The 14,533-nt window shown below is 42.8% G+C and overlaps 1 protein-coding gene across 2 annotated transcripts in view; it reads left to right on the top strand.

Moving 5' to 3' along the window:
- The window catches only part of LOC124012386 (zinc finger protein 205-like), a 303,385-nt gene that overhangs the window by 33,022 nt on the left and 255,830 nt on the right, over nt 1–14,533 (top strand). The window contains exons 4-6 of one of the 2 annotated variants that reach the window (XM_046325956.1): nt 8,188–8,340; nt 8,756–8,870; nt 11,664–13,101. In XM_046325956.1, the coding sequence (XP_046181912.1) occupies nt 8,188–8,340; nt 8,756–8,870; nt 11,664–12,712 (1,317 nt within the window). In that variant the 3' untranslated portion in view covers nt 12,713–13,101. Of the gene's footprint in view, nt 1–8,187; nt 8,341–8,755; nt 8,871–11,663; nt 13,102–14,533 lie in introns of those variants that run through there. The other variant, XM_046325958.1, reaches the window with a different exon arrangement.

The following is a 14,533-nucleotide window of genomic DNA, read 5'->3' as shown; positions in this document are numbered from 1 at the left end:
TCAATCATATGACCCACTGAAGAGAGGAGTTCAGTAAAGACTTAAAGGTTGAGACCGAGTTTGTCTCTGACATGGGTAGGCAGACCGTTCCATAAAAATGGAGCTCTATAGGAGAAAACCCTGCCTCCAGCTGTTTGCTTAGAAATTCTAGGGACAATTAGGAGGCCTGCGTCTTGTGACCGTAGAGTACATGTAGGTATGTACGGCAGGACCAAATCAGAGAGATCGGTAGGAACAAGCCCATGTCATGCTTTGTAGGTTAGCAGTAAAACCTTGAAATCAGCCCTTGCTTTGACAGGAAGCCAGTGTAGGGAGGCTAGCACTGGAGTAATATGAAATTTTTTGGTTCTAGTCAGGATTCTAGCAGCCGTATTTAGCACTAACTAAAGTTTCTTTAGTGCTTTATCCGGGTAGCCGGAAAGTAGAACATTGCAGTAGTCTAACCTAGAAGTGACAAAAGCATGGATTAATTTTTCTGCATCATTTTTGGACAGAAAGTTTCTGATTTGTGCAATGTTACGTAGATGGAAAAAAGCTGTCCTTGAAATGGTCTTGATATGTTCTTCAAAAGAGAGATCAGGGTCCAGAGGAACGCAGAGGTCCTTCAGTTTTATTTGAGACGACTGTACAACCATTAAGATTAATTGTCAGATTCAACAGAAGATCTCTTTGTTTCTTGGGACCTAGAACAAGCATCTCTGTTTTGTCCGAATTTAAAAGTAGAAAGTTTGCAGCCATCCACTTCCGTATGTCTGAAACACAGGCTTCTAGCGAGGGCAATTTTGGGGCTTCATCATGTTTCATTGAAATGCACAGCTGTGTGTCATCCGCATAGCAGTGAAAGTTAACATTATGTTTTCGAATGACATCCCCAAGAGGTAAAATATATATTGAAAACAATAGTAGTCCTAAAACGGAACCTTGAGGAATACCGAAATGTACAGTTGATTTGTCAGAGGACAAACCATTCACAGAGACAAACTGATATCTTTCCAACAGATAAGATCTAAACCAGGCCAGAACTTGTCCGTGTAGACCAATTTGGGTTTCCAATCTCTCCAAAAGAATGTGGTGATCGATGGTATCAAAAGCAGCACTAAGGTCTAGGAGCACGAGGACAGATGCAGAGCCTCGGTCCTATGCCATTAAAATGTCATTTACCACCTTCACAAGTGCAGTCTCAGTGCTATGATGGGGTCTAAAACCAGACTGAAGCATTTCGTATACATTGTTTGTCTTCAGGAAGGCAGTGAGTTGCTGCGCAACAGCCTTTTCTAAAATTTTTGAGAGGAATGGAAGATTCGATATAGGCCGATTTAAGTTTTTTATATTTTCTGGGTCAAGATTTGGCTTTTTGAAGAGAGGCTTTAGTACTGCCACTTTTAGTGATTTTGGTACACATCCGGTGGATAGAGAGCCGTTTATTATGTTCAACATAGGAGGGCCAAGCACAGGAAGCAGTTCTTTCAGTAGTTTAGTTGGAATAGGGTCCAGTATGCAGCTTGAAGGTTTAGAGGCCATGATTATTTTCATCATTGTGTCAAGAGATATAGTACTAAAACACTTGAGTGTCTCTCTTGATCCTAGGTCCTGGCAGAGTTGTGCAGACTCAGGACAACTGAGCTTTGAAGGAATACGCAGATTTAAAGAGGAGTCCGTAATTTGCTTTCTAATAATCATAATCTTTTCCACAAAGAAGTTCATGAATTTATCACTGCTAAAGTGAAAGCCATCCTCTCATGGGGAATGCTGCTTTTTAGTTAGCTTTGCGACAGTATCAAAAAGGAATTTCGGTATTGTTCTTATTTTCCTCAATTAAGTTAGAAAAATAGGATGATCGAGCAGCAGTAAGGGCTCTTCGGTACTGCACGGTACTGTCTTTCCAAGCTAGTCGGAAGAATTCCATTCAATTTCAATTTTTTGTAAATTGAAATTTTCTATCGTAAATGTTAGCAACACCTCCGCATTTGCGGGATTCACGGGGGATATGGTCACTAGTGTAGCCAGGAGGTGAGGCCTGGCACAGTAAATTCATCCGGCTTAAACAATGTTTCAGTCAGGCCAATCACATCAAGATTATGATCAGTGATTAGTTCATTGACTATAATTGCCTTTGAAGTAAGGGTTCACCTTGCAATGTGTCATTTGCCTGCAGCAAATATTCCAGCACGGTCAGGGCAGAGGGCTGTGATGACTGGGGTCAGAGATAACACTGGCACATGAAAGGGATACTCCATGATATCCTTGAATCATGACTCAAACTTCAGCTCTTCCAACACACGCACAAATGCATCATAGCTAAAATGTTGCAGTTTGTCTGGGTTGGATGTGGTCACTGCTCTGAGTTTTGATAAATTAACAAACTGTCAGGTATGAACAGTGTGGTGATTTTTATTTTGAAATGCTGTGACCACACACAGCATTTTGCCAGAAGTTTTAGCTTTCGCTTGGAGCTGGAGATTCACTGTGTTCAGGTGGCGTCAGTTAAAAAAGCCAGCTTTAATATCCACTGTGGATTATCCAGCTCTGGCTCCTCTCTCTCCTTGCAACAAATACACGGATTTGAGGGAAGAGAGAGGAAATCTTTCTAAAACTCTGCCACGAGACCGCCATCTCGCCTCACTGTGAAATATCAAGTCGCCTTATTCTGTCTGGTATTCCTCCAGCAACTCGAAGAATTGCCGGTGTTGCAGTGCCCTCATACATAGGCGGAAATCCCAGGGGGGGAAGGAGGGGACACGACCCCCCATCCTGGGGAAATACAGATTTGTCCCCCCCAATATATCACTGTAAACATAACTATGTAATTTCAATAATAGTAATAATACGCAATGAAAGCACTTGTGCTGATTATAGACACTTAATAGCACATTAAGTTTCAAAAGATTGTGATCCCCCGCCCTTTGCCTCACAATGGTTTGACCACTGCCAGTTCCTTATCTGGCAGGTAAGAGGGTTCGTATCTGTCTGAAAGGCACTCAATGCACGTAACTGACGTGAGGTTAATCCAGTCAATCGCGCCATAGCAACGTTGTTGTTTTTTATGTTGGCAGGGTTTACGCACACACTAGCTGAATTTGCAGAGCTAGCGGGCAAACATTAACTATTAAGCTAGCTAGTACCTATTCCATTTATGTGGCGTCATCAAAGATGGAATCTTTGCCATCATCAGTTTATTCCAAGATCAGCATGTAGCTGTAGTGCTTCAAAGTCCCTGCGATAAACTGAACATCCAACTGAACAGAACTACACTCTCTTCTACCATTGTCTTAAATATCTTTAATGGTCTCGTTGCAAAAGCTAAATTGTCGCTATGGGACTTTGAAGCACGTGTGCCGATCTTGGAGTAAACTGACGATAGCAAAGATTTATAGCAAACACCACAGAAACGGAATTGGTGCTCGCTAGCTTTGCAAATTCAGCTATTGTTGGAAGCCAGCCAATATGAAACAAACAATATTAAAATGACAAAAGGTTGCAGCACATGTTGTGTAAATGGTGAACTCATACAGCTGGCAACTCTTGTCACTGCAATCGGTTTCACATTTGCTAGCTACCTTTTAGATTGATATAAGATGATAGAAGCCCATCTCCTACTGTAAATAATCTACACAGTGTGTGTGTGTGTGTGTGTGTGTGTGTGTGTGTGTGTGTGTGTGTGTGTGTGTGTGTGTGTGTGTGTGTGTGTGTGTGTGTGTGTGTGTGAAAAATGTGGTGACTGTATTTTTCAGTACTTGCCAGCCTGCCAGGTAGAAAAATGTCAAAAAAAGGTAAAAAGACTAGTATTTTTCAGTACACCAAAACGCAAAGCAAGAACCCTAGTAGCCTAAGACTAGTTGATAAAATGTTCATTAGAAAGAAGTGAAATGCTAATGGCAATGTTTCACAATGATGTCATTAGGCAGATCAGACAACATATGGCACACAGACAGCAGAGCTGGGCACAGATGGGCAGGGACAGACTGGCAGAGACAGGGATTATCAGGTAAGTTTGAGTCTTTGTTTGGCAACATTATGAAATGTTCTCAAATTTTTTTGCATGTAAAATAGGGACATCATTGGAAAATGCCATGGATACCCCCACTCTCAACTTAAACTGGTGACTGAACTAAGATTAGTTAAAGTCAATGGTATTGATTAATTGGTGTAGTTTTGGGTACCGGTAGTTAGGAGTACGGCAAACACCTTATTCCTTTTCTAGGAGACAGACTGTGAGGCAGTGAGGGTGGTGAAAGGGAAAGCGCCAAGGAGAGAGACTTCAGAGGACAGTGGCACAGCCACGGCAGGACCAGGTGTCAACCTTGTTGCCAGCAGCACCAGTATAGGGGATAGTGGCACAGCCACGGCAGGACCCGGTGTCAACCTTGTTGCCAGCTGCACCAGTATAGGGGACAGTGGCACAGCATTGTTCAGTTACCTCAGTGATGGCACAAAACCATAATCAGCCACACCCGCAATTTATAGAACCGCACACTCTTGCCAACAGAGTGTTGACATTTCAAGAGAGATGGTTTCGCAATTTCCGCTGGCTACATTATAATACACCAATAAAAGGAGTGTTGTTTTCACTGTAGCCAAGGGTTTTCAAGCCAGTCATCTTTTGGCCAAAGAACAGATGCTGCCTTCATTAGTGCAGGATTTAGGAACTGGAGAAAAGCCATTGTAAAATTCACAGCACATCAAAACTGCCAAACCCACCGCCACTTTGTAACTTTAACAGCACACCAACTAAATCCAATCAGTGTCCAGTTATCCAGCGCGTGGGGTAAACGGCAGAAATGACGAAAACTACCTTGCACTGTATGAGAAAGCAACACCATTGATTGACTCCATTGAATCCATTGAGACACACAAGACGATTTGCTGGCAAAACAGTGGATCACTATAGGGCAGAATTTTTTAAAGTGTTGGATGGTGTGGAGGTTCAGTTTGGCGACAGTTTTGACCAGGACAGTCTAAACATTCTGCAAAAGTTGGAAAGAGTGCTTCTCACAGGGGAGTTGGATGAGTCTCTAGATCAGTACCTTGAGCTGAACATAGATTCTCTTTCAGTGCAGTTGCCTCTCTTTCGCAACAAATACCCCTGTAGCAGTAGTTGAGAGGCAGCAGAGGTCCTCAGGAGGCTTCCAGTGGAGGTGCGGGGGTTGGTTGACCAAGTTGAGGTGCTGATCAGAATTTTGTCTGTAATGTACATAAAGAGAGGCTGGACAGTCTTGAGGGAAAATATCTGCCAGCAATTTGTTGGATCCATTGAAACCCTCAAACATATGTTTGGTTCTTTTGTTCAGTAGTGTGTATAGCAGTGGTTCTCAACCTTTTTTGAGTACTGGAACGCCACCATATTTTGAGGAAAGGCAGGCAAGGTTTTGAGTGGTCCTCAGGGACCTCCACACCCTCTATATTACATGTAAAGTTAGTGGAATCATTGTGCTGCTGAATACGTTCATTACACTTTTTTTTTTTCATGGACCCCTTGCCATTACACCAGGGACGCCTAGGGGTCCACCTACCCCGTTTGAGAACCCCTGGTGTATAGTATGATATTTGTTATTTTGTTTAGTAGTTTTTCGTACATGACAGTACACTTACTAATTATTTAATTTAAAATTGCATACTTTGTGTGACATACTTGTCCATAGCTGTTGTTTGAAGAGTTGAGACACTGACTTAAGAATAACTAAGTATTTTGGTTGATTTGTTTGGGTTTTTCATTGAAATAGTTATTTTGCTTTTAGAACTGTACGTTTTGTTCTTGTAAAGATGTTGTAATAGACTCAAACCAGTGGCACATAATTAATGACTATATAAATTAATCAGAAAAAGTTCAATAAAAAGGTCAGTTCAGTGCGTGGACCAACTTGGTGACGGTTCTCAATGGAGATTCTTTGAGATGAGATCGCAACATGTTCATTGTATTTATGAAACCTGCACCCATACAGTGTACAGTACCATGACCACCTACTGGCCTTGCTTGCTATTGCTGGTTGTAAATACAACCTGCATACATACTGGACTGATAAGGAACACTGGTATAAGTATTAGTAGTAGTAGTATTATAATGATTTAAACATTTGAACAAGTTGGGACAACCCTTCAGTTAACTACTGTACCTATCAATTATCCAGTAGTAGTAATTATGGTTCTTCAATATACATTTAACATATTACAATGTGGGCTATGTGTTACAGCACTACTTTTGGTGTCCCCCTCAGGAATTGCTCTTGAGAAAATGTAATGTAATTGTCCCCTCCAAAGTTGATATCAAATTTTCGCTCCTGCCCTCGCAATAATAATGTTCACCATGCGCACAACTTGCTGCATCACATTTTGTAAGTCACAGTCTTTGAGTTTAGCCACAAGTGCTTCACGATGAATGATACAATGAAACGTAACAAATTCGGGAATATCATCTCTTTCTCATCAGGCCTCTGAATCCCTTCTCCTTCCCTCGCATGTTTGGTGCGCCGTCATTGCACACAGATGCCAGATTTGACCAGTAATATTAAAATCAGCAAAGAAATGTAACAATGGCTTTCAGACTATCCTCTCCTCGTGTTTGTCCCTGAAGGGCCAGTAAACATAAAAGTTCCTCTCTGAACGACTTGTTTTAAGGGAAGCGGACCCAAACACACAATTGGGCAATGCCACTTACATCCGTGCTTTCGTCAAGCGCAATACTAAAACACGACGCCACTGATGTGTCAGTAATCACTTGCTTACCGATGTCTTCTAATGCGTCTTATGGTCGAGTCTGAGAGTTGCAGTCCCTTAATTTGCTTTAAAATAGCTCCCTTGTTTGTGAAACCAGCATACAATATTTTGGCTGAGGCCAAAAAACATTTAGACAATCTCCGCCGTCTTGTTTCTCGCGAGTATCCAAGCAATCGCATATGTTGCCTCTCGTTTTCTCTGCCGATCATTTGCTGTTGTGCTATTTTGTTGTTTCTGAGGTTGCTTTGTGGCGGATATGTTTTGTCAAAGTGGGCATGGTGTGACTGCAAATGTCGCTCTAAAATTGCTCATTTAAAACAGTTGACTGCCTTTTGAGCTAGTTCCATCATGCAGTACAAAAACATACTTCTGTCCATTTCTCTTGGAACTTTGTTTTTCTTGAATCGACCGTATCCTTCTCTAAGCCACCGGAGCCACGTTAGCTAGATGCATTTCCCCGCCGCCATCTTCCCGATTTACCTGGTTCTCCAGTGGTTGTTCATTCAATAGCTGTCACATTCTCCAGCTCTTCCTCCTCATTTTCATTGTCAATAGATTTGTTTCTTTTACAATAAGTTGATCCATGTCAACCACACTGCAAAATTAGCTAGTAGCAAACTAATGTGTCGATCACTGTAGCTGAGCAGTTGCCTTCTATTTCGGCCTTTCTGTTCAGCAGCTGTGCTATACTGCCATCTATCTGCCGTCCAGGGAACTAATATATATATATATATATATATATATATATATATATTTCAATGAAGTGATTCAGGCCTGCATTAAACACATTGAATTGAAATGTTATAAATATTATGTATTATGAATGGAAAATCACCGCAAGCTGCAAATTAAGGGGCCTGCGGACCGGCCCGCGCAATGAGTACCACACCTATAGGGAGGTTGTTAGAGACCTGACAGTGTGGTGCCAGGACAACTTCTCCCTCAATGTGAGCAAGACAAAGGAGCTGATCGTGGACTACAGGGAAAGGAGAGCCGAGCACACCCCCATTCATATTAACAAGGCTGTAGTAAAGAAGGTTGAAATCTTGAAGTTTCTTGGTGTCCAAACACACTAACACAGTTGTGAGGAAGGCACGACCACGCCTATTTCCCCTCAGGAGACTGAAAAGATTTTGAATGGGTCCTCAGATCCTCAAAAAGTTATGCAGCTGCACAATCGAGCGCATCGCTACTTGGTATGGAAACTGCTCGGCAGCAAGACTGCAAGGTGCTACAGAGGGCAGTGCGTACAGCCCAGTACATCACTGGGGGCGAGCTCCCTGACATCCAGGACCTCTATACCAGGCTGTGTCAGAGGCAGGCTACCCAAGTCAGTGTTCTCTTTGCTACCTCAGGACAAGTGATACAGGAGAGCCAAGTGTGGGACCAAAAGGCTACCCAGACTATTTGCATTGACCCCCTTGTTTTATTCTTATTTTTTTTCAAGTGTATGTCTGTATCACCTGTCTCTTCCAGGAGGAGGAGGAGGGTCTGGAGGTGCTGCTGGTGAAGGAGGAGGGTCTGGGGAACCGTGAGGGGATCATCGTCATGAAGGACAACCAGACTACACCTCCTGAACCCACAGAGGAACCAGCTGAGCAGAACAGGACCACACACAGTCTCACTGAGGTGAGCCCACTGAACTACTGTTTGAATGGTACTAGGTCAGAGGAGTGTTGATTTAAGATCAGTTTTGCCTTGTAGATCATAATTAATAAAATTATATGGACAGATCCTTTATTCAACTAGGCAAGTCAGTTAAGAACAGATTCTTATTTACAATGACGGCCAAACCCAGACGACCCTGGCCAATTATGCGCCGCCCTCCCGATCACAGCTGGATGTGATACAGCCCCGGATCGAACCAGGGTCTGTAGTGATGCCTCTAGCACTGCAATGCAGTGCCTAAGACCGATGTGCCACCCTAGATTGGCACTCCTAGTATGAGACACTTTCTGGATACCGGCCCTGGTCTTGACATGCCTTTGAAAGATCCAATTCCAACCCAAATAGTGTCAACTAAACCCAACCTTATTTCTTGCAGTCAGTAAACAACATGGAGGATGGGAAGCCTGATCTGCTGCTGGTGAAAGAGGAGACAATAGAAGACAGACCAGAGAGCATTGACCTGCTGAGTGGACTAAAGATGGGGGAGCAAGGTAAGGGCGACATACTTTTGTGTATGTATAGTGTATGTGAGGATTTGGCTATTTCAACCACACCCGTGGCTGACCTAAGATCCCCAGGCGCAATGCCAAGCATCGGCTGGAGTGGTGTAAAGCTCGCCACCATTGGATTATGCATAGTGCCAAGTGTAACGTTTGGTGGATGAGTAATAATGGTCTGGTGGTGTTTTTCATGGTTCGGGCTAGGCCTATTGGTTCCAGAGAAGGGAAATTGTAACGCTACAGCATACAATGACATTCTAAACGATTATGAGCTTCCAACATTGTGGCAACAGTTTGGGGAAGGTCATTTCCTGTTTCAGCATGACAATGCCCAGTGCACAAAGCGAGGTTCATACAGAAATTGTTCCTCGATCGTGTGGAAGAACTTGACTGGCCTGCACATTCAGTTGAAGTCAGAAATTTACATAGGTTGGAGTCACTCGTTTTTCAACCATTCCACAAATTTCTTGTCAACAAACTATAGTTTTGGCAAGTCGGTTAGGACATCAACTTTGTTTATGACAAGTAATTTTTCCAACAATTGTTGACAGACAAATTATTTCACTTATAATTCACTGTATCACAATTCCAGTGGGTCAGAAGTTTACAAACATTAAGTTGACTGTGCCTCTAAACAGCCTGGAAAATTCCAGAAAATGATGTCATGGCTTTAGAAGCTTCTGAGTCAATTGGAGGTGTACCTGGGGATGTATTTCAAGGCCTACCTTCAAAGTCAGTGCCTCTTTGCTTGACATCATGGGAACATCAAAAGAAATCAGCAAAGACCTCCGAAAAAAAATTGTAGACCTCTACAAGTCTGGTTTATCCTTGGGAGCAATGAAGGTACATTGGAAGCAAAGCCTGAAGGTACCACGTTCATCTGTATAAACAATAGTACGCAAGTATAAACACCATGAGACCACGCAGCTGTCATACAGCTCAGGAAGGAGACGCGTTCTGTCTCCTAGAGAGGAATGTACTTTGGTGCGAAGTGTAAATCACTCCCAGAACAACTTCTTGTGAAGTTATCTATATCCCACAGTAAAAGGAGTCCTATATCGACATAACCTGAAAGGCTGCTCAGCAAGGAAGAAGCCACTGCTCCAAAACCACCATAGAAAAGCCAGACTACGGTTTGCAACTGCACATGCGGACAAAGATCGTTCTTTTTGGAGAAGTCTCCTCTGATCTGATGAAACAAAAATAGAACTGTTCGACCATAATGACCATCGTTATGTTTGGATGAAATAGGGGGAGGCTTGCAAGCCGAAGAACACCATCCCAACCGTGAAGCATGGGGGTGACAGCATCATGTTGTGAGGGTGCTTTGCTGCAGGAGGGACTGGTGCACTTCACAAAATAGATGGCATCATTAGGTAGGAAAATTATGTGGATATATTGAAGCAACATCTCAAGACATCAGCCTGGAAGTTAAAGCTTGGTCGCAAATGGGTCTTCCAAATGGACAATGACCCCAAGCATACATCCAAAGTTGTGGCAAAATGTCTTAAGGACAACAGAGTCATGGTATTGGAGTGGCCATCACAAAGCCCTGACCTCAATCCTATAGAAAATTTGTGGGCAGAACTGAGAAAGTGTGTGAGAGCAAGGAGGCCTACAAATCTGAGTCAGTTACACCAGCTCTGTCAGGAGGAATGGGCCAAAATTCACCAACTTATTGTGGGAAGCTTGTGAAAGGCTACCTGAAACGTTTGACACAAGTCTAAATTGTTTTAGGCAATGCTTCCAAATACTAATTGGGTGGATGTAAACTTCTGACGCACTGGGAATGTGATGAAAGGAATACAAGCTAAAATAAATCTCTACTATGATTCTGACATTTCACATTCTTAAAATAAAGTGGTGATCCTAACTGACCATAGACAGGGAATTTTGTACTAGAATTAAATGTTAGGAGTTGTGAACAACTGGGTTTAATTGTATTTGGCTAAGGTGTATGTAAACTCCCGACTTCAACTGTACAGTGTAGCCCTGACCTCAACCCCATCGAACACCTTTGGGATGAATTGGAACGCCGACTGCAAACCAGGCCTAATCGCCCAACATTGGCCGATTTTAAAAATAAATAAAAAATATTTAAAAATCCCTGAGAGGAAAGCCTTCCCAGAGAGTGGGGGGGGGGGGGCAGCTTCATTTTAATTGCCCATGATTTTGGAATGAGATGTTTACGAGCAGGTGTCCACATACTTTGTCATGTAGTGTACATAATAAAAGGGAAAGTTCATACTTTTATAAAGTGTGTTTTATGTAAACATAAGTTGTATTGATTTAATTAATTTTATGAATGAAGAATAAATAATAGCATCCACGTCTTCGATTAAGGCAGCCCCCCCCCCCTGCATCTCTCTGATTCAGAGGGGTTGGGTTAAATGAGGAATACAGTTGAAGGCATTCAACTGACTGAATCAGAGAGGTGTGGTGGCTGCCTTAAATCGACATCCACATCTTCGGCGCCCGGGCAAAAGTGGGTTAACTGCCTTGCTCAGGGGCAGAACGACAGATTTTTACCTCGTCACCTTTTGGTTACTGGCCCAACGCTCAACCACTAGGTTACCTGCATAGATATACTTCAATGGGAATAGTGATGCACCTTGCTATTATTTATTCTTCCTTTCTTAAAATTAAATTAATACTGTAAACTTAAGTTTACATTTTTTTTAAACACAATGTATGAACTTGACCAGGTAATTGACAAAAAAAACGAAATATATAGCATTTTCTCTGCCATGGTTGTAAAGTCTATTTTCTAACCTTTTCATGTAGGTGGTTGGATGGAGGCTAACAGAGGAGACTGGGTGGCCAGCTTGGATTCCCAGACCCAGATGGGTGCAGCCAAGGGCCCAGGGGACAACATCACTGAGCAGGCCAGAACCAGAAGCGACATAGTGGAGGTCAGTGGCTGGGACAGCGTCCTCAACTCTGGGCTGTGGAACAACACTGTTAACCTCAACCAGAAACCGACAGTGGAACACAAAACAACATCCAAACTTAGTCTCCAAGACAACAGACTGGCTGAGACTAGTGTAAGGTGTAGATTTGGTCCGCGGGGACGAGGTGATTTAAGTATGCAGCGAGAGCGAACAGATACAGACTTCGCTAGCAATGCTCCGTCCTGCTCCTATAGTTGTGATTCAGAGAGACTGATGGCAACTCAGGTTAACCCCCCAACAGGTACTGCCTTCAGCCTGCCTTCTATAGGATCTATCAACTGGAACATTGACCCTGTGACAACACAGACACTCCCTGGCCTTCGTCCTCCTCAAACTCTCCTAATGTTAAACCAGAACTCAGACAATGCCAGTGCCTCAACACTAAATGGCTATACAAGCTCATTGACAAATGAAAATAGTAGAGATGGAATCAGTAAAGGTGATATCGCCATAGAGAAGCGCTTCCCGTGTTCGTTCTGTGGGAAAGTCTTCAGTTTCTCCAAACAGGTAGAGATCCACCAGAGGGTGCACACGGGGGAGAAACAATTTGGCTGCCACCTGTGCCGAGCCAGTTTCTCTCACTCTTTCAGCCTGAAGAGACACCAGAGAGTCCACACAGGGGAGAAACCGTTTAGCTGTACCCAGTGTCACATGCGCTTCGCCCAGGCTGGTGACCTGAAGAGGCACCAGAGGGTCCACACAGGAGAGAAACCCTACAGCTGCCTCCAGTGTGAGAAGAGGTTCACCCGCCAGGACCAGCTGAAGATGCACCTGAAGGTCCACATGGGAGAAAGGCCGTTCGCCTGTACACAATGCGGGAAGAGGTTCTCAGAGAGGAGCTACCTCAGGATACACCAGCAGAAAAACCATCCCACTCTATAACATGGGAAAGTAACCATTCCTCTTGATAGCTTCTGATGTTTAGATCAAATCATGCATTAAGATTCATTTTCATTGTTGTCAGCAGAAAAGAGCCACCGATGCATTTGAAATAACAATAGTAGCATATTTCAGTGTTGAATATTCCTGGGTAAAATATTGCATTCAGACAGAATAAGCCTAAAAAGTATGTTACATAGTGTTTGTACTGTGTAGGCTATATGATGTTCACATTCATTTTATTATTTACCCTCAAAAACTTATGAGAAAATGAATGCAGTTCATCAAGTTCATGCTGATTTATTTTTTTTATTCATATTTTTTGTGTGGTTTTCATGTGGTGTATTTAAATCTGTTTAATAAACACAATGGGACTTTTCATTACGACTTTATATGAGACTCCCTTTAATATGCGTCCCATCTGATCTCACCTTATTCTGCATACACATCAGTGCTTTACCATACTTACTGAAATATCTACACACACATCAAAATAGCTGACTCATATTTACCCACATCATATGTATGTCCACCATAATGTAATTCTGTAACTACAGTATAGGACTAGATAGATAGGACTAACATAGTGGGGGTGGGTAAACACGCCATGTTGAAAGTGTGTTTATCTGAGTGAGTGTATGTCTGTGTAATCTGTATCACCGCTCTCTTCCAGGAGGAGGGGTGTGTGGAGGGTCAGGGGAACCCTGAGGGGACCATGGTCATGGGGGACAACCAGACTACACCTCTTCCTGAACCCACAGAGAAACCAGCTGAGCAGGAGCTACCTCAGGATATACCAGCAGAAAATGCACACAGCCCATTGAGATTTCATATAGCACTTCTCATACAGAACCTACCACTTTTAAAAAATAAACTAAAACAAATTCAGGGAGCTGGCAGTTCATGGAAGAGGGTCACAGCTAGATGACAATGCAGTTCAGTAAAGGAGTAGCTTGACTGGAACTGGCGTTGATGGTACAGGGAGACATCAGTCAGACAGGCCCGGAGATTTATCAGGCACATCTGTCTCTGCAGTACACACCACCTCCTCCTCCTCTGTAGGTAGGCTGGAACATCCACCACATGGGTGATACATCGGCAGCAATAAGTGCCTGAGAGACCACCACACCTGGGCAGTAATCGGCAACAGTCTCCTATGAGGCGAGCCTCTGTCATCCCCTCACACTACAGTCCACATCCTTCCATTTAGTGCTAGTTTGTAGTTAATTCTGTTAGTTTTGGATGTAGTAGGGAACTGCATGATGAGGTGAACTGAGGAAATAATTAGTATACTGATGGTTGGTGGGATGGTGTCTGACAACCCCTTCCTGTTTGATTTGATTAGGGTCCCCATTAGCCGATGCCATTGGCGATAGTTAGCATTACTGGGGTCTGACACATAATGAAAAATACATTACAGAAAAAAAATGTAGTGTGCATGATTGCATTATCAGTTGTACATACAGTACCAGGAGTGGCTTCCGTCTGGCCACTAACATAAAGGCCTGATTGGTGGATGTCAGTACATATAGTGCCCTCGGAAAGCATTCAGACCCCTTGACCTTTTCCACATTTTGTTACGTTACAACCTTATTCTAAAATGGATTCAATAAACAATTTCCCAGCTAAATACTTTTTAAATTTTTGCACATTTATTAAAAAGAAAAAACATACCTTATGTAAATAAATATTTAGACCCTTTGTTTTGAAATTTGAGCTCAGGTGCATCCTGTTTCCATTGGTACAACTTGATTGGAGTTCACCTGTGGTAAATTCAATTGATTGGACATGATTTGGAAAGGCACACACCTGTCTATATAAAAG

Source organism: Oncorhynchus gorbuscha, linkage group LG24 (genome assembly GCF_021184085.1).
Source record: "Oncorhynchus gorbuscha isolate QuinsamMale2020 ecotype Even-year linkage group LG24, OgorEven_v1.0, whole genome shotgun sequence".
Classification (NCBI taxonomy): Eukaryota; Metazoa; Chordata; class Actinopteri; order Salmoniformes; family Salmonidae; genus Oncorhynchus; species Oncorhynchus gorbuscha.
The sequence above is the reverse complement of the archived record's forward strand: the minus strand, read 5'-3'. Positions and strand labels throughout refer to the sequence as shown.